The sequence below is a fragment of the Scylla paramamosain genome, chromosome 38, assembly GCF_035594125.1.
Source record: "Scylla paramamosain isolate STU-SP2022 chromosome 38, ASM3559412v1, whole genome shotgun sequence".
In the NCBI taxonomy this organism is placed as follows: Eukaryota; Metazoa; Arthropoda; class Malacostraca; order Decapoda; family Portunidae; genus Scylla; species Scylla paramamosain.
This window is the reverse complement of record NC_087188.1, coordinates 7,416,235-7,441,457: the sequence shown is the minus strand read 5'-3', so window position 1 is coordinate 7,441,457 and position 25,223 is coordinate 7,416,235. Positions and strand designations below refer to the sequence as shown.

The following is a 25,223-nucleotide window of genomic DNA, read 5'->3' as shown; positions in this document are numbered from 1 at the left end:
TTTCAAGTGCGAGTACGTATGTATATAATCTCCTAAAGTGCTTACTGTCATCAATCACATCACAGCAAGACGCACACTCACTACATAACACAAAACCCTTTTAAAAGAATTTGAAACTCCTTTTTTGGAATCGAATTATCCTTTTATCCTTTTTTTTCTATCAGGATAATCTGGCAGCCCTGTGGTGGCGGTGGTGGTGATGGCGTGTACTTTGTGAGAATTCCGTCAGTCTGATGCAGGGCTTGGTGGTGTGTGCATGAGTGTAACAGCTGAAGGAATAGTAGTAGTAATAATGTACAAGGCTCGCGTTATCTATACTCGTGCTGTCCTGTCATTGCGTTTATACTTGCCCAGTCTTCCCACCCCAGACGGTCGCTCCTCGCCTCTGTCATATCTCTCAGTCCATTCCTGAGTGGGAAGGGGGTACTGTCTCTTTTTGTGTCTGGGGTTGTGCGTGTTTTGCTGCTATTGCCCTCCGGGTTATAATCATCACCGCTATCTTTTTCCTCTTTAGCTCAGTTACACACACACACACACACACACACACACACACCTCCACCACTACCTGAACTCTTCTTTTTCTTATTCTTTCTTCTTTTTCTTCTTCTTTTCTTCTTTTTTTTTCTTCTTCTTCTTCTTCCTCTTCTTCTTCTTACTACTACTACTACTACTACTACTACTACTACTACTACTACTACTACTACTTGTTTGCTCTCTCATACTCAAGTGGCACATAGTTAATATTAGCAAACCTGACTTCTGTTCTAACAATACGCATATAAAAAAAAAAAAGTCGTTCGTGGGAGTTATGAAGAAATTGATTGTAATTTTACGAATCCAATGAAAGAAAAGAAAGAAATGCGGAAAAGAAGAAAGTAACAAGGAAAGAACGAAGGAAAAAACAAACAGGAAAAGAGTTAAATCAAAAGAAGGAAGGAAAAGAACATAAGAATAGAAAAAAAGTAAAACAACAGAAAAAAAGGGAAAAAAGAAGAAAAAATCTTGAGAATAAACTAAAAGAACAAAAACAAGGAATAATAAAACAAAACAATGGCAGAAAGAAAAATATATGGAATAATTATGTGTGTGTTTGTGTGGACTTCACTAATCAGCACCACCACCACCACCACCACCACCACCACCACCACTACTACCACCACCACCACCACCACCACCTGCTCATGTGTCTCTCATCTGGTCTATGAATTGATTATAAATAGCAATTTGTCACCTGTCACCTTTATATTTGATGAAGACCAAGGTAAGAGAGAGAGAGAGAGAGAGAGAGAGAGAGGGGGGGGGAGGGATTGTGTACATTACAAGACAAATTAACTATTCCCTCATAATTTAGTAAGTGATAATGATATCAGACACACACACACACACACACACACACACACACACACACACACACACACACACACACACACTTAAGCATACAAAACACTGGTCAGAGTCACTAGTCAGAGTCATTACACTAGTTATATATGTAAGTAACTGGAAGGCGTGGACGAGTAGCTGTGATTTACTGGCGAGTATCAGTAATTAATTAGGCGCCGCTGCATTACCTGAGGCGCGTGAATTAATACCGTGATGGCTTGACGGGCGGCTGGTGGTAGAGAGACGGCACACACTCCATATATGATGCAACCATTCCTCTCTGCTACACTTCCCCACAACACCGTCGACCTCTTTTCTCTCTCTTTCTCTTTTCATTATTATTATTATTTTTTTTTCGTACTCTAAGGCTCTTCCACACCAGGGAATATTGTACGGAAGCAAAGTATGCCAACTATTTCATTTCCAGACTGTTTCTCAAATTAATAACTTGTTCGTAGATGTCTTCAAACATTGCTTCCTTGTGTGGACAGGACTTTAGCCACTCAAGCTTCTATATTCTCTCTCTCTCTCTCTCTCTCTCTCTCTCTCTCTCTCTCTCTCTCTCTCTCTCTCTCTCTCTCTCTCTCTCTCAATATTTTTTTCCTGTGCCCTTCTAAAAATTCTATTCTACTTTCATGTTGCTAAATCTTTTTCTGTGGCAGTGTCTTATTTATTTATTTTTCTGTTTCCAAGTTATATCAGAGTCCATTTGAACATTTATTTACCTTTCCATGTTCCTGTAAACAATTTTCCACCGTGGTCTGAGTGCTGGCAAAAGGGAGACAAGAGCACTGGAAAGATTAAACGGAGCATCAGTAGGAAGAGGCGAGGGAGTGCTGGGTGACTGATGGTATTGAGTGTTGTAGTGCTTAGAGTGGCAGCGTAACACAACCTAGCATGAAGTAATAGAGCGTCACGTAACTTGTCCTCAGTCCTGCAGCAACTAGGGGGCGGCCAGGGGAGGGGGTGGGGGCGCGTGGGTGCGAGTCTGACCTGAGCGATACGGACAAGCAGAAAAAAAAATAAGGAAGTAAGGGTGAGAAAAAATAACTAAGGGATATGGAGAGGATGGAGCAGAGAGAGAGAGAGAGAGAGAGAGAGAGAGAGAGAGAGAGAGAGAGAGAGAGAGAGAGAGAGAGAGAGAGAGTAAAACTAACCAAGACAAACCTGACGCACGCACACACACGGTCATGAGTACGTGTGTGTGTGTGTGTGTGTGTGTGTGTGTGTGTGTGTGTTGTCATAAGAGATTCCAACAAGAACACGAAATAATAATTTTTTTTTATATGTAACACCTTAGCACACACCACCACCACCACCACCACCACTACCTCTACTACTACCACTACTACTACTACTGCAGATGAGTTTTCCGCGGCGTGTGCTGTAGCCTCAGGTCTGTACTTAAAGTTGTGGGCAAGTGGGCGGACAACCAACGCACACACGCAGCCGCACTCTCTCCACTCAGACGAACCCGAAGCATCCGCTTACTCCCACGCCTTTGTCCTCGCCTACAGCAATGCCACGCGTGTCTGGCTGGACGAGGTGAGGCAACGTGCTGCTATTCTTGCCTCCGTTATGCTTGGGATTTTGTAATGTGTGTGTGTGTGTGTGGAAGGGAGGTGTATTACTACTACTACTACTACTACTACTACTACTACTACTACTACTACTACTACTGTTGTTGTTGTTGTTTTTAAAGTAGTAATAGTAGTAGTAGTAGTTGTAGTAGTAGTTGTTGTTGTTCATGTGATAAAAGTCTCTCTCTCTCTCTCTCTCTCTCTCTCTCTCTCTCTCTCTCTCTCTCTCTCTCTCTCTCTCTCTCTCTCTCTCTCTCTCTCTCTCCCAGGCCAGCAGAAAGGAAGTGCTGGACGACACGCACTGGTTTATCCTCGCCAAGCCGTCAGACACGCCCACGCTGCTTGCCCACGCCCGCACCCTCAACATTTACATAAACTCTGAGTTCCTGTTCGCATCTTACGACACCTGCCCGCGGCTCATCAAGGTGACGACACGAGTAAAACACAGGGCCCGGGAGACACGAATACATTACACTGATAGACTCGGAGGTTCAGACTCTTAAACATTTCAACTCGTGGTTTTGATAACTTGAGATTCTGTGGTGCAGGTTGTAGCGGATTCTGTGGTGGGATTGTAGCGGATTCTGTGGTGGGATTGTAGCGGATTCTGTGGTGGGATTGTAGCGGATTCTGTGGTGAGGTTGTAGCGGATTTCAAGACTACTTTCATGACTCCAGGGATAGTTTGATATCTGCACTGTCAACTGAAAAAAAGGCGACGAGACAAGTTTTCCACGCCACTTACAGCTTTTGTTTTATATATATATTTTTGTTCTGGTTATTTTAATTGTTTTATTTATCTATTCTTTTTTTTTTTTTATTGTGTGTGGACGTTAAAAAATCTTAAACATTTCAGCTCGTAACCTCATTAGCTTGACATTGGGTGGTGTGATATATACAACGGATTTCAAGGCTTTCATGACCACAGTGATAGTTTAAAATCTGGACTATCAGCTGGAAATAAAACATGAAAAACTCAACTTATTATCACTATGGCTTTAGAAAATGGCCTTTACGAGAGCACAATGCGTTTGAAAATAGAGCATAACATGAGAACATAACAAAAATAATGGAAGCTGCAAGAAGCCATCAGTCCTACACGTGGCAGTCCCTGAATAAAACATACCTCTCATCATCTTTTAAAGCTCCCTAATGACTCAGCACTATAACAACGTGATTACTGAGTCTATTCCATTCATTCCTTTGTGTTCCTTCTGCAGGTGATGGCGGCTTACAGGGTGGGGCCGAAGGCAGGGTTGTTGGTGGAGGCTGCCGGAGAGTGGACGCCAAGGGGAGGGTACACGCCAGTCACCACCAACAAGATTGAGAGGCGCGGCGACTTCCAGGGGTATCCGATGAAGGGCGTGGGCGTGAAGGTAAGGGGGAGATAGTGGTGGATGTGGGTCATGCAGGGGCCGCCACGTGCAGGACAGACGGCTTGTTACAGCTTCCCTTATTCTTGATGGTGAGAGAGAGAGAGAGAGAGAGAGAGAGAGAGAGAGAGAGAGAGAGAGAGAGAGAGAGAGAGAGAGAGAGAGACCTTTCCTTCCCTAACTTTAAAATTTTACCGTAATCAGCATCCTGTTTTGTACTCAGTATTCAAGTCTTTACCAGTCTTACTAATCTCATCTATCTGATTTAACTTACTATGAAAATGGAATTAAAAAACATTCCTAGTACAAGATTCCATCATCGCAACTCACTTCACTAATAAGAGTAGCATAGAAAAGCTTCCCCGTAAAAAAAAAAGTCGTATCCATTTTCTATGATGCAAGGTAAACAAAAACACTTCCTCCCTCGGGCGACACCACGGCAGTACCTTCATAACCTGCCCGCCTCCTCAGGTGTTTGAGTTCATGACGACCTACATCACTGAGAACAAAATCACAGGTTTCGCTGGGGACACCATCACTGCTCTGAAGAACCTGCATAATTTCTCGTAAGTTGCTTTGGTTGTAGCTTTCATGAGACGAAATGCAAGAGATGAGAATAGAAAAATAAATACATAAATGAAATTATATAGATGAAATAATTATAATAATAAGACGAAGAAGAAGAAGCAGAGGAACGAAACACTTGTCTCACTCCATAATTTTGATATTCGTTTACAATAAATCTTCCCTTTTCAAAACCTTTCAGTTTATTTATTTATTTTATTTATTTATTTTTTTTTTGAGACAGTTTATTCATCTATTTATCTTAATAAGTGTCTTCGACCAGCTTCCTTCACGCACATAAAGAAAGAAAACGTAGAATCCATAAAACTAATGTCATAGGAGTTATGTTTTTTCAAGTAAATACTTATATAAACTATAAACACGATATTAATGTGTGTGTGTGTGTGTGTGTGTGTGTGTGTGTGTGTGTGTGTGTGTCCTTCCTACAGGCTGAGTTACAAGGTGCTGAATGGTTACGCTTACGGGAAGCTGAAGGAAGGCTCCAATAACGAGTGGACGGGCATGGTGGGGGCGCTACAGACTAGGGAGGTGGACCTGACTGTGTCCCTGCTGTCCCTCACCAAGGAGCGGCAGGAGGTGGTCACCTACACGCAGCCCATTAATGTCCTGAGGTGAGAGGAGTCTATAAGTGTTCTCAGAAGGGGATCAGAATGCGATTAGTAACTTACCCTGGAGTTCCATAGAAGTGTGGTAATGGATTCAGTAAGGGGAGTGTCAGGGCTGCCGTGTTCTTAGCACAGGAGGTGACAGATGAGATAGAGGCTGTTAGAGAAGAAGTTCGGGAATTATTAAACAGTTTTATAAATACTACAGATAAGAGCAAAATGAGGAAGTGGTTGGACATTAAGAAGTTTTAGTGGTACAATAGCGTAGATAAGAATAAAGAGAAGGAGGAAGTGATTAAAACAAAATACGAGTAGCTTTAGATGTCATACCATAGAGGAAATGATTAAATTAGGGGAGTAGATTTAGATGTGACACCTTAGATATCGGTAAAGATAAGGAGGAAGTAGCTGGAAATTGTTAGAAAGTAGTTTTAGGTGTCATACTGTGGAGAAGGAAAAAGAGAAGGAAGAGGAGAAACTGAAAGGAGGAAGAAAGGTCAGTACACTAAAAACATGATGTGATAGGCAGACACGTGCAAGAGAAAGGAGAATGAGAATGGTGAAGCGAGTAGATAGAAAGTGGTCACATTGCTCCAACACATAAACCGGACTAAAATTCGAACTGGTATCATATAATCAGCCACACAAGAAATTCACCACTGCGCCACACACCACCACACCGCCACTCCTCCACACAGCCACAGTCTCTCCAGCGCCACCTGTGATCTGGAACACACTAGATGGAGATTTGAACTGGCTGCGTTTAATTAACCAGACAAGGACTTTACCACTGAGCCTTGTATAGTAGTAGTAGTAGTGGTAGTAGTAGTAGCAGTTCATTGATAAAAACATAAGTAATACAAAAAAGTTATATCTATTTTTTTCCAACTTGAATGAAAAAAAAAAAATAAAATAAAAAGATAAATAAAAACAATTACGCCAGGTAGAAGGGCAAACCAAGCATTATAACATACATACGTACACACAAACACACGTTCCCACAGCCGCAAACTCTTCATACACACAGACACACATACACACTTCATACAGTCGCACATTATACATGGATGTGTGTAGGTGTTCTTGCATACGGCTGTCTATTGGTCACTCAAGCAGCCATTCCATTGGTCCAGATGATCAGGGGCTACACATCAACCCTTTGACTGTTATTTGGTATATGTTTCCTTAATTACTAGTCACTTTGAGACTTTACTTGTTCTACAGCCACGTTCAGTCTTTAAACTTGGTAAAAATGGCAAAAAATCTATTCTTTTAATCCTCTTCTTTTTTTTTTTTTTTTTGTAGATGCTCATAAAGATTTCATGCATTGCTTCTGCTGCTGTTAATTAATTGCTTCGCATCACAGTGAAAGGGTTGTAAGAGGCTCACCCATATGCCTCACAGTGCCTGGGATTCGAGCCCGAGCTCTCTATATAGTCAGCCAAGCATGCCAACCACTACGTACACACCAACACACTTCCCCGCAGCCGCAAGCTCTTCGTGGCCACTCACGAGGATTTCGCCAAGAAGATGCTGGCCTACACCTCGCCGATGGACACGCTGCTGTACTGGTGCATCGCCGCCAACATGGTGCTCCTGGCGGCGGCCCTCTTCCTCATCGAGAGGCTCCAGCACTCCTACGACTTCATGCAGGAGGAGCCCGTCACCATGGGCGTCGCTACCTGGTACATGCTGTCGGCACTCCTGCAGCAAGGTGAGGCTCACTGACTGGCTGAGTGAGTGGTTAGCTGGTTGAGTGAGTAGTTGACTGAGTGAGTGGTTGGGTGACTGACTGGTTGACTGAGTGAGTGGTTGGGTGACTGACTGGTTGACTGAGTGAGTGGCTGGGTGACTGACTGGTTGACTGAGTGAGTGGTTGGGTGACTGACTGGTTGACTGAGTGAGTGGCTGGGTGACTGACTGGTTGGGTGACTGTCTGGCTGGTTGAAGGTGTGTCAGTGTTAATGTTTAGTTTATATAGTCCTTCCTTCTCCATCTATCTGTCTATCTGTTTAGTATTTATTTGTCTCTTTGTCTATGTATCTATCTGTGTATCTATCTCGCTATCTATCTACTTGTCTATCTCGCTATCTATCTATCTATCTATTTTTCTTCTCTTTTGTTTCTTCCTATCCTTGTTCTTCTTGTTCTTATTCTTATTCCTCCTCCTCCTCCTCCTCCTGCTCCTCTTCTTCTTCTTCCCCCCTCTCTTCCTCCTCCTCCTCCTCCTCCTCTTCCACCTCCACCTCCCCTTTCTCCTGCTCCTCCTGCTCCTCCTCCTCCTCCTCCTCCTGCTCCTCCTCCTCCTCCTCCTCCTCCTCCTCCTCCTCCTCCTCCTCCTCCAAGTGTTAAGGAATCATCAGTCAACATTATACATATTTTTGAGAAGTATTTAATTCACTCACCTCCTCCTCCTCCTCCTGCTCCTCCTGCTCCTTCTCCTGCAGGATCCAGCACGTGTCCCTTCAGTGTGTCGGCGAGGGCGATTCACTGGCTGGGTTACATTGTGTCTGTCATTGTGTATACGTCTTACTCTGCCACCCTGGTTTCGCATCTGGCGGTGGAGCAGCCGGCGCCCTTGCCCTTCACTGACCTGCGGGGGCTGTCCAGGCAGTCAGGGTGGGACGCAGGGTGCAACAAGAACGACCTCTTCCAAGTGACGGCCTCGGTATGTGGTTAGTTAGGTTAAGGTGGGTTGGGTTTGGTTGGGTTAGGTTAAGTTGGGTTAGGTTAGGTTAAGTTAGGTTTGGTTGGGTTTGGCTGGGTTGGGTTAGGTTAGGTTGGGTTTGGCTGGGTTAGGTTAGGTTGGGCTGGGTTTGGCTGGGTTAGGTTAGGTTGGGTTGGGTTTGGCTGGGTTGGGTTAGGTGAGGTTAGGTTAGGTTGGGTTAGGTTGGGCTAGGCTGGGTCTTATGTTCTGTGGTGTTATGGGCGGATCTGGTCCTTTGTGGTGTTGTTATGTTAGGTTAGATTGGGTTAGGCTGGGTTGGGTTTTATGGTTTGTGGTCCGATGTTCCGTGGTGTTACGTGACTCCGGGGTTGTGGCGCATTGTATCAGTCAGTCAGTCAGTCAGTCAGTCAGTCAGTCAGTCAGTACATCTATCTAGTTTTCTGATATTAACTAATGTTCTCAAAATTTACCTATTTCCTTTGTATTTTTAGCTAATTTTCTTTTATTCTCATAATGATCTTTTCTAATTTAGCTTTCCTGTAGTAACACATTGCAGAATACTGTATTTACTCAGCTTACGATCAAAAGCTGTGTTGTTGCTTTTAAATCCACTTTTGAATTCCACTTGTATAGATAATCTTGTATGTCTACTGAGGTTATAAACTAAACACTCTCTTGAATTATTCCACTTCTATAGATCATCTTGTGTCCACTGATGTTATAAACTACATCCACTCTTGAATTCCACTTTTTTATATCATCAGCCCACTCTTGAATTCCACTTGTTTAGATCATCAACTCTCTCTTAAATTCCACTTATTTAGATCCTGTTGTGTGTCTAGTTAGATGATAAACTCCTCTCCTTCTATGGGCGGGAGCAGCAAACATGTGTGGGCTCCCAGAACGATGAGTGCCGCGTGCTGCTGGAGGCGTGGCAGAAGGCGGTGCTCCGGTCCCCAGACAACCTAGTGAATTCCTACAGTGAGGGCCTGCAGAAGGTCTTGAAAGGTGAGTGTTTCTTTCATTCCTGCGTTCATGTGGTGGTGGTCGTCGTTGTTGTTGTTGTTGTTGTTGTTGTTGTTGTTGTTGTTGGTGGTGGTGATGGTGGTGGTGTGTATGTGTGTGTGTGTGTGTGTGTGTGTGTGTGTGTGTGTGTGTGTGTGTGTGTGTGTGTGTGTGTGTGTGGACCATAATACAAATTGTACTCATTATGTCCTATTTAGTCTTTGTATTTTAGAGGTCAATAAAGTCTTTTTAATCTAATCTAATCGTGTGTGTGTGTGTGTGTGTGTGTGTGTGTGTTGATTTAGGGGTACCCCTTTAAAAGTAAATTTGTCTGTTTGTCTTAGGTAAACAAATTTAAATCTCTCCTTGAGCTGAAATTTGTACGAGTATATCAACCCTTCTTTAGGTAAACAGAATTATTTACGGGTCCTTCGTCAGGTAAGTCTATTAAATCGACCGTCCATCAGGTAAACAGAATACTGTGGACCCTTCCTCAGGCAAATGTTATGTATTTGCCTTCCTTCCTGAGGCAAACAAAACAATTTAGAGTCTCCCTCCGTTAAGTTCATACTCCTTCAAATAAACATAATAATTTAGTGCGTTCCTCATTTAAAATCCTACAAGTTAACCAAAATTCTTCACCTCACATACCTTGGCTGACCCTCGCTAGATATAACCACTTAACAAGGACCAGCGTGTCTTCAGGTAAACCTTTCTTCTTCACCTCACAAACCTTCGCTAACCTTAGCAAGACCAGTGCCACCATCCCTCCCTCGCCTCCTTCTACAGGTAAATACGTGTTCATCGGCGTGGACATCTACACTAACTACTACATAAGGAACCTTCCCCCTGAGGACTCGTGCAGGATCAAGGTGCTGCCACGGCGGTACATCACAGGGGGCAGCGGCATTGGTCTGCAGAAGCACTCACCCTTCAGGAGAATCTTTGACCACAGGTGTGTGTGTGTGTGTGTGTGTGTGTGTGTGTGTGTGTGTGTGTGTGTGTGTGTGTGTGTGTGTGTGTAGGTGGGGGTTGGGGGGCTTGGGACAACAACAAAAAAGCATAAAAAGCCATTCCCTGAGCAGTACAGTCTGAAAAGGATTATCCAAAATTTGAGAAGTGTCTTGCATCCTCCTTTTTGAAATAGTTTAAGTCAAGGATAGGGGGAAATACAGAAGCTGTGTGTGTGTGTGTGTGTGTGTGTGTGTGTGTGTGTGTGTGTGTGTGTTCTCTATTATTAGCATCCCTATCTTCTCCATGTCCTGGCGCCCCACCTCGGCCTCTACAGTCTTCAGAAAATGCGTGAGTCAGGATTGATGGAGAACCTGAGGAACAAGTGGCTGTCAGCGGGAGCCAAGACATGCAGCAGAAAGACTGTCATCAACGCAGGCTTCTCTGACGTGGCGGCCATTTTCATCTTGCTGGGGGGAGGCGCGGTGCTCAGCTGTCTCCTGCTGGTGCTGGAGTGTGCGGTGAGTATGCGTGGGTGGTGGTGATGACCCGTATTCAGAAACACTTTGGTCCCACCATGACTATTTTCAAAGGCCACAGAACACACACACACACACACACACACACACACGGGCAGGTGATAAGACTCAATGTATTCGCTTCATTTCACGATAATAAGCGCAAAGTTGATTAGCCTTTAAATTGAACAATAACAGTACCAATAACCGTGCAAAACACCATAGCACAATAACGCACAATTAGTTACAGGTTCTATTACTTATTTATTAATTTTATTGATCTTTTTATTTTCACAGGTGGTGGCGTACACTGGCGGCCACAAGTTTTACAGCTCGCAGAAGGCACAGACGGGGCATTCTGAAGTTGAAGTAGATAACAGCATTACTAATGATATTAATAGTCATGCATTAACGTATCAACCACTATGAGAACACATTAATGCCACGGCGAAGTACACGTGTTTGTTCAGTACGACGCCTCACTCACTTCCATTGTTTTGAGTTTTTCCCTCAAGTCTTGGATACGTTGATCTGCTGACAGTCTTCTAAAACCTGACAACTGATAGATTATTGGCAGATCAGAGGCCTTGAGGTTGAGAGAAGACCAAGGAAGACGCTAACAGTGGAAGTAAAGTCAGTATTCTTGAACGCTTTGACGTCTTACCAATCCTCAACAGCTTCTAGTGCAAGAAGATACCGAAATTTTCAGCAGGTGTTTTCAGATTTCTATCGCTAGTTTAACAAGGATTTTGCATTACTAATAGAAAAATGCCCATGAAAACCTGACTAGATACCTCAATGGCCTCTGAAAATAGTCCTGTTGAGAGATCAAAGCGTTTAAGAGTGCGGGTGTATGACAGTGTGGCAGGTTTCTTCTGAAATACACGACCGTCGTCACTCGTCACACTCTTAACAGCTGTTACTCTCAGTCCACTGCGGCGCTCTGAAGTTATTCGTTCTTTTTTTTTTTTTTTATGTAGGAAGGACACTGGCCAAGGGCAACAAAAATCTAATAAAAAAAATGCCCACTGAAATGCCAGTCCCATAAAAGGGTCAAAGCAGTGGTCAAAAATTGAGGAATATGTGTCTTGAAACCTCCCTCTTGAAGGAATTCAAGTCATAGGAAGGTGGAAATACAGAAGCAGGCAGGGAGTTCCAGAGTTTACCAGAGAAAGGGATGAATGATTGAGAATACTGGTTAACTGTTACGTTAGAGAGGTGGACAGAATAGGGGTGAGAGAAAGAAGAAAGTCTTGTGCAGCGAGGCCGCGGGAGGAGGGGAGGCATGCAGTTAGCAAGACCAGAAGAGCAGTTAGCATAAAAATAGCGGTAGAAGACAGCTAGATATGCAACATTGCGGCGGTGAGAGAGAGGCTGAAAACAGTCAGTTAGAGGAGAGGAGTTGATGAGACGAAAAGCTTTTGATTCCACCCTGTCTAGAAGAACAGTATGAGTGGAACCCCTCCAGACATGTGAAGCATACTCCATACATGGACGGATAAGGCCCTTGTACAGAGTTAGCAGTTATGCAGCAGAGTCATTTGTTATGGTTAGTTTGTCAGGTCTGCAGGCGGTGAATGTGTCTGTTTACCTGGTTATTACGTTTTACGTGAATTAATTCCTTTCCGTCCTCATTCTGGTCGAAGCCAAAACGAAGCCTTGCTGGTCTGACACTTTCGTACGTCCGCCAGTGAGGTGATACAGTCATTGAGAGGCTATATCTTGTATGTACACACACAAAAAATACATCAATAAAACTTCCAGCAAAATAAATGTAAACATGTACGGAAGTACTATGCAATTTAACCTATAAGTTCACAATTATTACACTGTTAATAAAATATGAAACCAGGAAGTTAATTTAGAATCTTCATTTGACTTCCCGCTGTGTTTACATCACGAGTGGCGGTGAAAAGACATAAAACTTTAGTTTCGATGTGCTGCGTGACAAATACACGTGCCAGGACGGTGCCACCTTTGTGTCAGTGTTGCGGTGGTGTTTCTGAAGTGTTGAGTGAGTGAGTGAGGTGTGGGCAGCGCGGCGGCGTGTGTAGCCCCATGCGTTGTGTTGTGTTGAGGGAGCCTGAGGAGGAGAATGGAGCTTGGAACTGTAGCCCAGCGACTCCTGTAAGTATGCAGTGTGTGTGTGTGTGTGTGTGTGTGTTCTTTTGCAGCTCATTTATTTAATGAAGTTCGTACTGGTCTCACTGTGTGTGTGTGTGTGTGTGTGTGTGTGTGTGTGTGTGTGTGTAGTACATGGCTGATTTAAGGAGGGGAAGGCGGCGCAGTATCGTGTTCAGGACACATTCCAAACATATAACCAGCAGGAAGTGATGTAAACAAGCCGATACTTTTGGTATGCTTTATTTAAATACATTAATAAATATCGGGAAAGACTTGTGTGAAATAAATAAAGTCAAACTGGTGATGCAGGGTGCCTACTTCCTGGCGGGGGCGGCAGGGGCGGCGGCGGCTTCCTCGCGTGCCTTGGCCTCATCCTCGAGCCTCGCCTTCTCGATCTGGTCAATGGCGTGCTGGGGCATGGGGTGCAGGGGCTGGGGGGCCACGGGCAGCAGGACGGAATCGGGCTTGAAGCCACCCTCATCAGCCACGTAGTTAACGACGACCACCTCTCCGTTAAGCGGGAAGCTGGGGAACAAGGCAGTTAGTCAATTAGAGATTTAGGCAGTTAACTAGATAGTTGCTAAGGAAGGATTTGTATTCAAGTATTAGCATTTATGAATTCCTGGACCTGTTATTTGTTACAAGACGAGTACCTGTATTTTTGTTAGTGTTTTATGTTAATTCTCTCTCTCTCTCTCTCTCTCTCTCTCTCTCTCTCTCTCTCTCTCTCTCTCTCTCTCTCTCTCTCTCCCAGTTGTTTCCTCATAATTAAGGTGTCCTCAGGCTACGAAAATCTTTCCTGTTGTTTCTTCATCATTAAGATGCCTTCACTCTACTACAGATTGTTTCTACTCTTTGGAAGTTGAATGTATGTAGTTATTAAAGTCATTAGAAAATTTACAGTTGTATTTGTTATATGTTCAGCCAGTAATTATTATTATTATTATTATTATTATTATTATTATTATTATTATTATTATCATCATCATCATGATCATCCTCATTACTGCAACAAGTCAGAGTTAGTGAGAGGCTCGGATATCGGAAAGCAATATGGCGTGGCTGCCTGAATGGGCGCCACTCTCGGCGGCAGTTGTGGCGCGCCCTGTGCCGCGCGACGCCCGCTAGATTGAAAAACTTTCCACCAAACTTAGCCTCGTAGTTATTGCGGCAAAGCAGGCCAGTTTTCGTGATATGGTTTGAAATTATTTACTTTTAACACCCTGGAGCAACTTGTGCATGTTGAATGGCGGCTGGTGCTGGCGGTGCCGTGAGATGGGGTGGGGAGGGGGAAGCAGCCCTAGGACTGGTGAGTGGTGGAGAGGGGGAGGATTGTCCAGGCGGCGTGCCAGAGGGTCATCACACACCACCAGTCTGTTACTGTCAACAGTCACTCAACACCACCACCACTGTTTGGTATTCTTGAAAGGGTTAAAAGCTCAGTTGGTGTTTGCTGTTCCTTGCTGTCGGTGGAGGTGCGCCGTGTCATTCTATTAATTATTTTACCTCCTTTGAAAGTGCCACAAGCTCTGTTGCTGTTTGCTCTTTCCTAGTGTTAATGCAACCATGCCATTATGAGTTGTTGCAGCGCCACCACTCACTGGATCAATCAACAAGTCTTATATTAACATCAATACAGCCTCACTCAAGCGGCGCTGTGTGACACTCAAACACTGAGCCACTCAAGAGCCTCACCTGAAGGAGCCAGCCATGTTAGAGCCGCCAGTTGGGCTCTCATTGCCAGACTGGGAGACCTTGATGCCATCCTCTGACTCGAAGTTGGAGCTGTGGGCACCGAATGTATCGGGGTTGACCTGCTGCTGAAGGAGAATGGCCACTGGGGGGGGAGGGGCGGCTGCTGGGAGCTTCTCGGCGGCGACCAGGGCGGCGAGGCAGAGGACGATGGCCTGAGGGAGGAGGGGAGGGACCGGGGTGAGTGGGAGGGCGAGAGTGGTGAGGTAAATCTAGAAATGATGATGAGACAGGATGGACGGTATCCTGGGAGAGGAGTGAGGGAAAGAGGGAGGAAGGGAAGAGCGGTGAGGGAAATATAGGAATGATGTGTTAGAAAGGACGGTAAATTGGCAGGGGAGTGAGTCTGTGAGGGAGGGAAGGGCGGTGAGAAAAATAAGTGAATGAAGGAAAACAGTAAGGAAAACAAGACTGAGGGGAAAACAATGGGGAAAATAACTGTAGTGGTGATTGAGCACGGAGAAATAAACAAGGAACAGTGATGACCGAAGAAGGAACGCAGCGAGGAAAACAAACTGACCTTCCTCTCCTGTCTGGTTTGTTTTCTTGGAGCATCAATAAGAAAGCCATCCCCTTTTTATAATTCTTTTCCCCCAATGCACATAAAGAATAATGGATGAGGAAAAGTGAAGAAAACGAATATCCCTTTAATAAAAAAAGAATAGAGGAAGAATTACGGGCGTCTCTGTAATGATTCATATAATAGGTGGTAAGGTAATGTAGGGGAACTGCAAACGGCAAGATGTGTATGAAAGAAAACGTAGAACACTTTGCAATTTGATAGATACTCGTAACTGCGATAGATTCTGTGGACTAGCTAGCAAGTATATACACAATTATAAACCAACAAGAGACTACCGTGTGATTTACCGAGCAGGAATATCTTGTACAAACAAAGCTACAGGTGAACTAAGGTTAGCAAGGGACGAAGTGAAATAAGAATGACTAACATACAGCTTCATAAGGCTACACTACTACAGTGATAAAACTTATGGTGAACTTGAATCACCAAGGGGAACACAAACAAAAGAGAGACACACTTCGAACAATGTCTAGGATGAACGAGGCTATGCAAGTAAAGACAGAAAACATAGGATGACAGCACAAGGCAAAAAGGAAACTAAAACTATTTGGCGGATGAGCAAGATTAGGATTAAAGAAATGACAAATGAAACAGGAATCATATACAGGATGAACAAGAGCTAGGACCAGTAAAATGACACAATCTAGGATGAACAAGACCAAATTAGGGAAATTACTGTACCCAGGACAGACAAAAGTTACGGAGGGACAGAATGGATGAACAAGAACTACTAAAATAACAGCCTAGGATGAACAAGACTTAGGGGATGAACAGGATGAACAAGACTCACAAGCTTCATGGTGGTGGTGGTGGTGGTGGTAGTGGTGGAGACTGGTGGTGGCTGTGGTTGGCTGGTTGTGAGTGACGCTGCTCGGACTTTCCTCCCCTATATACCCCAGCGGGCAAGGTTACTGCTGAAGGAGTGAAGGAGAGGAGAGGAGAGAGAGAGAGAGAGACAGAGAGGGAGGGAGAGAGAGAGAGAGGGAATCCTGCCTGGTGTGTGTAGGGAGTGAGGGGTCCTGTAGGGGAGGGTGCCATGGGGTCGGGGGGTGCCAGGGAGTGTCAGGGTGATAGCATGTGACCTTCGACAGGCGGGGATTGGCTGTCACTTGGTGTTCGAGATTGTGGCGCCTTGTGGTGACCTGTTGAGTGGTGAGGTGGTGAAATAATAATAATAATAATAATAATAATAAAAATAATAGACGGTTTATTAATGGGGCAGTAGTTATAGTTGAAATATACACTGTTATGGGGAAACTTAATATGAATGAAGCTTAAGGTAAGACTCTTATTTCAGTGTGGATGGCTGGCAGCGGTGTGGGAGGCAGGCTGAGGTGGTGGTGGTGGTGGTGGTGGTGGTTATTGTTGTTTTGTTATTATTTTTGTTGTTTGGTTATTATTTTTCATTGAGGACGTTAGGCTGGTATATAGGTTGTTGTTGTTGTTGTTGTTGTTGTTATTATTATTATTATTATTATTATTATTATTATTATTATTATTATCATTATTATTATTATTATTATTACCATTATTATTACTGTTTTTTTGTAGTAGTAGTGGTAGTAATAATAGTAGTAGTAGTAGTAGTAGTAGTGGTGTTGTTAGTGGTAGTGGTGGTAGTAGTAGCAACAGAATCATGATTATTATAATTTGCTTGTTTTTTCTTACTTCTACTACTACTACTACTACTACTACTACTACTACTACTACTACTACTACTACTACTACTACTACTACTACTACTACAATCACCACCACCAGCACTACTTAAAAAGGAGGAGAGAGGGACACGAGAGACAGCCACTCTACTACTACTACTACTACTACAATCACCACCACCAGCACTACTTAAAAAGGAGGAGAGAGGGACACGAGACACAGCCACTAACTTCCACATATAAATTTTATATATCAACAAATAAGAAAGAACCAGAAATATTGTATCATTTGACGTGGCCACTTTAATGTAGTAATAATGATAATAATTACATTGACATCATCATGGGGAAACTTAAGAATATGATTAAAACTAGCTGGAAGTGTGTGTGTGTGTGTGTGTGTGTGTGTGTGTGTGTGTGTGTGTGTGTGTGTGTGTGTGTGTGTAGGAGCAATATTGGTAATGATGGCCACTTAGGACATTATTATTATTATTTTTTTTTTTTTTGAAGATATTATAGTCAAGTGCTCAAGGACAGGAGGAGGAGGAGGAGGAGGAGGAGGAGGAGGAGGAGGAGGAGGAGGAGGATAATCTCTTCCTCTCTTCTTAATTAATGCAGAAAAATGTGCAGTTAATCTCCCTCTCTCTCTCTCTCTCTCTCTCTCTCTCTCTCTCTCTCTCTCTCTCTCTCTCTCTCTCTCTCTCTCTCTCTCTCTCTCTGTCAACATTCGCTCATCCCTTCTTTCGTTCTTTATCTTCTTTTCGCTTCTCCTTTCTTTTGCTTCCCTCTTCTGTATTATTATTATTATTATTATTATTATTATTATTATTATTATTATTATTATTTTATTTTATTTTATTATTATTATTATTATTATTATTATTATTATTATTATTATTATTATTATTATTATTATTATTATTTTTATTATTATTATTATTATTATTATTATTATTATTATTATTATTATTATTACAACTATAATTCTTTTCTTCTTTTTATTCCTTTTCTTCAGCTTGTTATTATTATTATTATTATTATTATTATTATTATTATTATTATTATTATTATTATTATTATTTTTATTATTATTATTATTATTATTACAACTATAATTGTTTTCTTCTTTTTATTCCTCTTCTGCTTGTTGTTGTTGTTGTTGTTTTTGTTGTTGTTGTTGTTGTTATTATTACTATATACTGTCATTGCCTTTTTATTCTTTTCTTTTAATTTTTCCTCCTCCTCCTCCTCCTCCTCCTCCTCCTCCTCCTCCTCCTCCTCCTCCTCCTCCTCCTCCTCCTCTTCCTCCTCCTCCTCCTCCTTCTGCTCCTCTACACCTTCTTTATCAGTAAATTATCATATTGAGTTATGTGGCAGACCAGAGAGAGAGAGAGAGAGAGAGAGAGAGAGAGAGAGAGAGAGAGAGAGAGAGAGAGAGAGAGAGTGGTCGTAAGTCAAGAAAAGAGAGAAAAGATTAAAAGAAAAAGAGGGAGAGATAAGAGGCAGAAAAAAGGCAAATATCAAGTAAATATCAAGGAGAGAGAGAGAGAGAGAGAGAGAGAGAGAGAGAGAGAGAGAGAGAGAGAGAGAGAGAGAGAGAGAGAGAGAGACGGGGAGAAGGGAGAAGGGAGAAAAGGGAGATTAGTGGCCTTCAGAAGGATAGCTAGCTGAACTTTCCCATGCTGACCTCTGTCGTTGAAAAGGTCACCTCCTCCTCCTCCTCCTCCTCCTCCTCCTCCTCCTCCTCCAAGGGGACAGAAAGGAGTGCAAAAAATCTTACCTTCCTTCCTTTCGTTAATTGGGATAAAAAAGACAGGTTAGGAAGCCTTGGAAGGTGTGGCGGTGGTGGTGGTGGTGGTGGTGTAGTAAGACCAGGAGTAGTAGTAGTAGTAGTAGTAGTAATAGGAGGAGGAGGAGGAGGAAAATTGTGGTTACTACTACTACTACTACTACTACTACTACTACTACTACTACTACTACTACTACTACTACTACTACTACTACTACTACTACTACTACTACTATCACCACCACCACCACTACCATCACCATCATCATCATCATCATCATCATCATCATCATCATCATCATCATCATCACCATCACCATCATCATTACTATTATTCTCTCTCTCTCTCTCTCTCTCTCTCTCTCTCTCTCTCTCTCTCTCTCTCTCTCTCTCTCTCTCTCTCTCTCTCTCTCTCTCTCTCTCTCTCTCTCTCTCTCTCTCTCTCTCTCTCTCTCTCTCTCTCTCTCTCTCTCTCTCTCTCTCTCTCTCTCTCTCAGTCACCTATACACAGGTAACCGGCGCGGCAGTGGGACGGGGCGGGGCAGTGCTGGGGGGGATGGGGGAGGAGACAGGGATGGGGGAGGAGACAGGTAAGACAGGTGAGGGAGTGAGGCAGGTGGGGTCCTCTAGGGTGTTACCTGCGCCCTGCTGACTTTTGGGCCGAGGTCAGGCAAAGGAAAGGTTACCTGAGGAAGAAAGGAAGGTGAGAAAGACACCGCCGTGACCCCAGAGACCCTCACCTGAGGTCACCACGCACGCACGCACGCACACACGCACTGATAAACACACACACACACACACACACACACACACACACAGTATACATTTTTACATAAGAGCCTCCATATCAAGAGAGAGAGAGAGAGAGAGAGAGAGAGAGAGAGAGAGAGAGAGAGAGAGAGAGAGAGAGAGAGAGAGAGAGAGAGAGAGAGAGAGAGAGAGAGAGAGTATAAGGACAAGGACAAGGTTATTACAGGAAGTGTCCTTTGTTTCATGTTTGTTTGCCGGTGTCCGTCTGTCTGTTCGTCGCTTTAACTGTGTGTGTGTGTGTGTGTGTGTGTGTGTGTGTGTGTGTGTGTGTGTGTGTGTGTGTGTGTGTGTGTGTGTGTGTGTTTGTTTGTTTTTGTTTGTTTGTTTGTTTGTATCTCTCTCTCTCTCTCTCTCTCTCTCTCTCTCTCTCTCTCTCTCTCTCTCTCTCTCTCTCTCTCTCTCTCTCTCTCTCTCTCTCTCTCTCTCTCTCCACAGTATCAATGAAACACAAAAACATTTCAGCACCTGCTTTTATTTTTTATTCAACTATTTATTTACAAAACAGTAGCAATTAATCAACAACAGAGAGAGAGAGAGAGAGAGAGAGAGAGAGAGAGAGAGAGAGAGAGAGAGAGAGAGAGAGAGAGAGAGAGAGAGAGAGAGAGAGAGAGAGAGAGAGTTTTTCTATATCTACGAGGAATCACAGTTTTGTTTATTAGAAGTACATAGAGATCAATGTAATATCTACACTATAATGTTTAGACTCAAGTGTAAGTGAAGATATACTCGTATATTTTTCATTATATATTGATGTAAGAAGGCTTGTAGATTATTATTTTTATTATTATTATTATTATTATTATTATTATTATTATTATTATTATTATTATTATTATTATTTTAGCTGTTATCATTACTATTACTGTTATTATTGTTTTTTTCTTTTCTTTTTGTTGTTGTTGTTGTTGTTGTTGTTGTTTTTTGCTATTACTTTGTTCTTATCATCATCATCTTTGTTATTGCGGTTGTTATTACTTTGTTCTTATCATTATCATCATCATCATCATCATCATCATCATCATCATCAATATCATAACGAGTGGAGGAAAGAAAGAAAATGGGAGAGAGTTTTGGAGGAAGCACTTATCTTCCTCTCTCCTCCTCCTCCTCCTCCTCAACACTGGACTCAAAGTTACCAGCACTGTTCAAAAGCCCCCATTAAGATCAAGATCAAGATTAAAGTCCTGTCCGGTACCTTTTCCTGTCCCATTTAAAACTCACTCGGACTTCTGGATTTTAGACTCTTTGTAGGCTACCCCTGGACTCTCCTCTTGGCTCTCAGTATACTTGGCGCCCTTTTGTTCCTGAGGCTTCCCTGATGTGGACTTAGTATCTGTGGAAGCTGTGTTTGTTTGGCCCGAGTGATGGTCCTCTCCTAGGTCTCTCTCGTCTTCCGTTGGACGTTCTAGGTGGACTGGTTCGTGTTTTGCGTCATCCTCAGCCACCTCGACCTGGGCTGCACCGGTTTGGGAAGTCTCAGTTTCAGAGATCAGGGTGGACTCGGCGACTGGTGGAGCGTGCGAGACGTGCTGCGTTTGGTGTGTTGATCTCTCGTCAGCGTAGATTTGCTCAGAGTCAGGGTGTGATGTACCGGGTATGTTGGGCTTTTCCTTCCTCTCCCCGGTATATATTTCTTCTGATGTAGCGGTGTGAGTGAGCTGTTCCCTTCCTTCGTCAGTATATATTTGCTCCTCGTCTGTGGATGTCAATGAAGATGTACCGGGAACTGACTTCTCCTCACCCACTCCCTCGGTATAAATGTCTTCCTGTGATGCACCGGTATGAGTGGACGCTTCCCTTCCCTCACCGGTGTATATCTGTTCCTCCGTGGATGGCAGTGAAAGAGACGTACCGGTAACTGACTTTCCCTCGTATTCCTTCCCAGTATAGATTTCCTCTGATGTGTCGGTAAAAGTAAACTCCTTCAAATCAGTTTCCTCCTCCTCCTCCTCCTCCTCCTCCTCCTCCTCCTCCTCCTCCTCCTCCTCCGCCTCCTTCACCTCCTCATCTAAATCCTCACCCACAAAACCCCCTTCGGATTTCGTAACTGAACTTGAAGATTCGCCAAATGACTCACTGGAAGGGCTTATTACCGCACTCTCAGCCTCCGTCAGCGCCTTCTGCGAGTTTGTGCCATCCGTGGAGGTCGTGGAGCTGAGTTGGGAGCGCAGGTGGACTGGGATGTAGACAGGAGTGTCCCCGAATCTGGCATGTTCGTGGGTCACTGTGGGTTCTGGAAATTTGAAAACTGACAGATCTGGTGGCTGGAAATCTCTGGCCACGACTGGGTAAAACAGTGTGGCCTCCTGCTGCTGCTCGTACTGGTCGCCATACTGGGGGTCGTACTGGTCGTCATACTGGGTGTCATACTCGGAGGGGTACTGGCTGATGAACAATGAACGATACTGGTCTTCATCTTCCTCCTTCTCTTGTGACTTAGCTGTCCTCTTCATCTTCTCGCCATATTTAGGGAGGTCCTCGCCACCCCCTGACGTGAACTGGGGCTCCGTGTACTGGGGGAAAGATGCGGTATACTGGGATGGGTCTTCCTCGTGATCCTGCCGTTGTTTGTACTGGTGGAGGTCGTCTTCATACTGGGAATCCGGGTTGTCCTGCTGGGATAGGTCTGTCTTGTACTGGGGGAGGTCTTCCTTATACTGGGAGTCGTGTTCCTCATACTGGGAGAGGTCTATTTTGTATTGGGAGTCTTCCTTATATTTGGCAACGTCTTCATACTGGGGGAGGTCTTCCTTATACTGGGGGAGATCTTCCTTATACTGGGGGTCAGGTTTCTCGTGCTGGGTGAGGTCTATCCTATACTTGAAGCCTTCCTTAAACTGGGACTCAGGCTTTTCGTACTGGGAGAAGTCTATTCTATACTGGGAGTCTTCCTTATTCTGGGAGTCAGGTTTCTCGTGCTGGGAGAGGTCTATTCTAAACTGGGAGCCTTCCTTATACTGGGAGAAGTCTTTATACTGGGAGTCCTTTTCATACTGGGAGTCCTCTTTATACTCTGACACTCCTTCATTATACTGGGGAAGGTCTCCTTTATACTGGGAGTCTTCTTTTTCAAACTGGGAGGAGTCTGTCTTATACTTGGAGTCTTCCTTATACTGGGAGGGATCTTCTTTATGCTGAGATAGGTCTTCCTTATGATCAGGGTCTGGTTTTTCATACTGGGAGTCAGGTCTATCATACTGGGAGAGGCCTGTGTTAAATTGGGGGTCTTCCTCAAACTGGGAGTGGTCTTTGTACTGGGAGTCGGGATTTTCTTGCTGTATGTTTGGTTTATCGTACTGGGAGAGGTCTATTTTATACTGGGAGTCTTCCTTATACTGGGGGAGGTCTTCCTTATACTGGGGGAGGTCTTCCTTATACTGGGAGAGCCCTTCTTTATACTGGGAGTCATCTTTTTCATACTGGGAGAGGTCTAATTGATGCTGGGAGCCTTCCTTATACTGGGAGTCCGGTTGGTCATACTGGGAGAGATTTTCCGTGTACTGGGGATCTGTTTTGTACTGGGACACGTTCTCCTGGTACTGGGACAGGTCTTCCTTACCTTCTGCCTTGTCAGCTGCGGGTTTAGTCACCTCAAACTGCGGTCCCGGTACGTACTGGTGGTCTTGATACTGGGGTGAATCTTCCTTATACTGGGGCACCTTGTCTTCCTTATATTCAGGTTGTTTGACTGGGAATGAGAACGTAGCAGCTTCCTCATACTGGGAACCCGGTTTGGTGTACTGGGAGTCTTTCTTGGGGTCATCTTTCTCTTCCTTAAGCTGGGATACGTCTACCTGATACTGGGATGGCATTTCCTTATGCTGGAATCCCGGTATGTCCTGCTGGGTTACCTCCTTCTTAAACTGGGGCTCTGGTTTGACGTACTGGGATTCCTCGTTAAACTGGGGTACTGGGGGAGTGTACTGGGGCTTCTCTTCCTTATGTGCTACCTTTGGGACGTCTTTAGGATACTGGGGAATGGGCGTTTTAACCTGATGTTGGGAAACTGGTCTGGAATACTGGGTACTTCTTGTGAACTGGTGATTTGCGGCGTCCTCCTCATACTGGGACTCCTCTTCCTTATACTGGGGAACCGGAGGGCTGTACTGGAATGCCTCCTTCAACTGGGGCTTCTCTTCGTACTTGGGGGATGAAGGACCGTACTGGGGCAGGACTTCCCGGTACTGAGGAGCCGGGGGACTATACTGGGGTGGCTCCTTCTTGTTCTGGGGAGCTGGTGGGTTGAACTGGAAGCTCTGGGAAACCTGGGATGCTGGGGCGGCTGGGGGAGCGAACCGGGAAACTGGGGGCGTGTACCGGGAGGCCTGAGGAATCAACTGGGTGGGTGGTGGTGGTGGTGGTGGTGGGAGACGGGATGCAGGCTGGTACTGGGGTCGTGGCTGGTCATACTGGGAGGGTTTTGACTGGTGCTCGCTGTACCGGGGGTGTGGTGAGGGAAGTGGGATTGGGTTCACCTAAAAGAAAGAAAGGAAAAAGGTAGATTAGGATTATTATTGTTCTTTTTGACCTCCTCCTCCTCCTCCTCCTCCTCCTTTTCCTCCAAATACCATGTTGGGATTTATTGCGCGTCATTTTGATAGTGAAACACCTGGAGTCATGAGGCGTTTGCATAGTGGGTCAGTGGGGCCGCACTTGGAGGATGCAGTTCAGGTGTGGTGTGCATGTTGTTTAAAGAATGTGAACGAATTGGAGAGCGTACAAAGACGAGCGACAAAGCTGATTCCAGAAGAACGTTTAAAAGATTAGATACGTTTTCCATAAGAGATCCTCGAATCGAAGGTGACCTCATCGAAACCTTCAAAATACTTCAAGATACAGATAAGATAGATAACGAAGATCTCTGGGGGTTTCATTGCAATCAATAACAGGAAATAATGGCGTAAAACTTAAAGAACAACGATTAAACACTGATGTGCGGAGAAACTTTTCAACATACGTGTAGTTCACTTTTGGAATAAACAACCACTACCTGCAGTACAGGTAAACACGCTTGCTGCCTTTAAAAATAAGTGAGATAAATATTACCAAGACTTTTTTATACGTTTAAAAATAAATTCGATAAATATTACAAAAATTATTTCAGTTTTTTTCTTTTCTTATTTTCTTTTTCTTTTTTTTTTTTTTAGAGATAGTTGTATTTAAAAAAGTGCCGTGTTTTTCCATCTTTCCTGTATAAATTTTCTCGTTTAGTTCCTCTCGGCAGCCAGGGTGATTTTTTCCTTTTTTTTTCCCTCCTGCCGGATAGCGCCAGGGGGAGTGGTGGGTGGGGAGGAGCTTCATCTGTTCTCTCCTTGCCTCCTGCTTTATAGTTTTTTTTAATTGTAGTATAGTTAACAAGTGACCCCGTCATGGTGGCCACGCCTCCTGTCACTCGTCTTTCTTATGTATTCCTCCTCCTCCTCTTTCTCTTTTCTCCTTTCTCATTTTATCCTCCTCCTCCTCCTCCTCCTCCTCCTCCTCCTCCTCCTCCTCCTCCTCCTCCTCCTCCTCCTCCTCCTCCTCCTCCTCCTCGTTTCTTTTTTCTTTTTCGTGTTTTTCTAGTCATGTTTTTCTCGTCCTACTCTCTCTCTCTCTCTCTCTCTCTCTCTCTCTCTCTCTCTCTCTCTCTCTCTCTCTCTCTCTCTCTCTCTCTCTCTCTCTCTCTCTCTCTCTCTCTCTCTCTCTCTCAGTTCATCGTCCTCTCATCCATATCAGTTATCGTTCGCTTCCTCTCTCTCTCTCTCTCTCTCTCTCTCTCTCTCTCTCTCTCTCTCTCTCTCTCTCTCTCTCTCTCTCTCTCTCTCTCTCTCTCTCTCTCTCTCTCTCTCTCTCTCGGCTTTGCA

At 44.1% G+C, this 25,223-nt stretch overlaps 4 protein-coding genes across 9 annotated transcripts in view; 2 read left to right on the top strand and 2 right to left on the bottom strand.

Moving 5' to 3' along the window:
- The first annotated feature begins 223 nt into the window (after positions 1–223).
- Positions 224–12,449, top strand: LOC135091666 (glutamate receptor ionotropic, kainate 5-like). 2 transcript variants are annotated; one of them, XM_063989499.1, is made up of 12 exons: positions 224–1,261; positions 2,744–2,925; positions 3,230–3,385; positions 4,180–4,335; positions 4,804–4,898; positions 5,346–5,528; positions 7,010–7,236; positions 7,970–8,190; positions 9,072–9,198; positions 9,985–10,150; positions 10,484–10,667; positions 10,962–12,449. In XM_063989499.1, exons 1-12 carry the CDS (start codon positions 1,051–1,053, stop codon positions 11,091–11,093), a joined length of 2,040 nt encoding a protein of 679 aa, XP_063845569.1. In that variant the 5' UTR covers positions 224–1,050; the 3' UTR covers positions 11,094–12,449. The 2 variants fall into 2 exon arrangements, with proteins under 2 accessions (XP_063845569.1, XP_063845570.1); XM_063989500.1 differs by lacking the exon at positions 224–1,261 and having other exon boundaries at positions 2,626–2,925.
- Positions 12,450–12,579: 130 nt separating this feature from the next.
- Positions 12,580–25,223, top strand: part of LOC135091665 (uncharacterized) — a 116,289-nt gene continuing 103,645 nt past the window's right edge. For all 3 annotated transcript variants that reach the window (XM_063989495.1, XM_063989488.1, XM_063989487.1), the window contains exon 1: positions 12,580–12,791. The gene's annotated coding sequence lies outside the window, so the exon portion shown is untranslated. The remainder of the gene's footprint in view (positions 12,792–25,223) is intronic.
- On the bottom strand, positions 13,016–16,102 carry LOC135091669 (cuticle protein AMP4-like). Its single transcript, XM_063989502.1, has 3 exons — positions 15,914–16,102; positions 14,484–14,695; positions 13,016–13,313 (listed from the first exon to the last, which is right to left on the bottom strand). Exons 1-3 carry the CDS (start codon positions 15,920–15,922, stop codon positions 13,103–13,105), a joined length of 432 nt encoding a protein of 143 aa, XP_063845572.1. The 5' UTR covers positions 15,923–16,102; the 3' UTR covers positions 13,016–13,102.
- LOC135091663 (probable serine/threonine-protein kinase kinX) overlaps positions 19,837–25,223 on the bottom strand; it is a 26,992-nt gene continuing 21,605 nt past the window's right edge. For all 3 annotated transcript variants that reach the window (XM_063989484.1, XM_063989486.1, XM_063989485.1), the window contains one exon: positions 19,837–23,855. In XM_063989484.1, coding sequence (XP_063845554.1) covers positions 20,598–23,192 — 2,595 coding nt within the window. In that variant the 5' untranslated portion in view covers positions 23,193–23,855 and the 3' untranslated portion in view covers positions 19,837–20,597. The remainder of the gene's footprint in view (positions 23,856–25,223) is intronic.

Excerpts from the sequence above, each read along its gene's own strand:
- LOC135091669 (XM_063989502.1), bottom strand. Across the intron at positions 13,314-14,483 it reads AACATGGCTGGCTCCTTCAG|CTTCCCGCTTAACGGAGAGG; the intron begins GTGAGGCTCTTG and ends CTTGTTCCCCAG.
- LOC135091666 (XM_063989499.1), top strand. The coding sequence starts at position 1,051 with ATGGCAGAAAGAAAAATATATGGAATAATTATGTGTGTGTTTGTGTGG. Across the intron at positions 4,899-5,345 it reads AAGAACCTGCATAATTTCTC|GCTGAGTTACAAGGTGCTGA; the intron begins GTAAGTTGCTTT and ends TCCTTCCTACAG. Across the intron at positions 10,668-10,961 it reads TGCTGGTGCTGGAGTGTGCG|GTGGTGGCGTACACTGGCGG; the intron begins GTGAGTATGCGT and ends TTATTTTCACAG.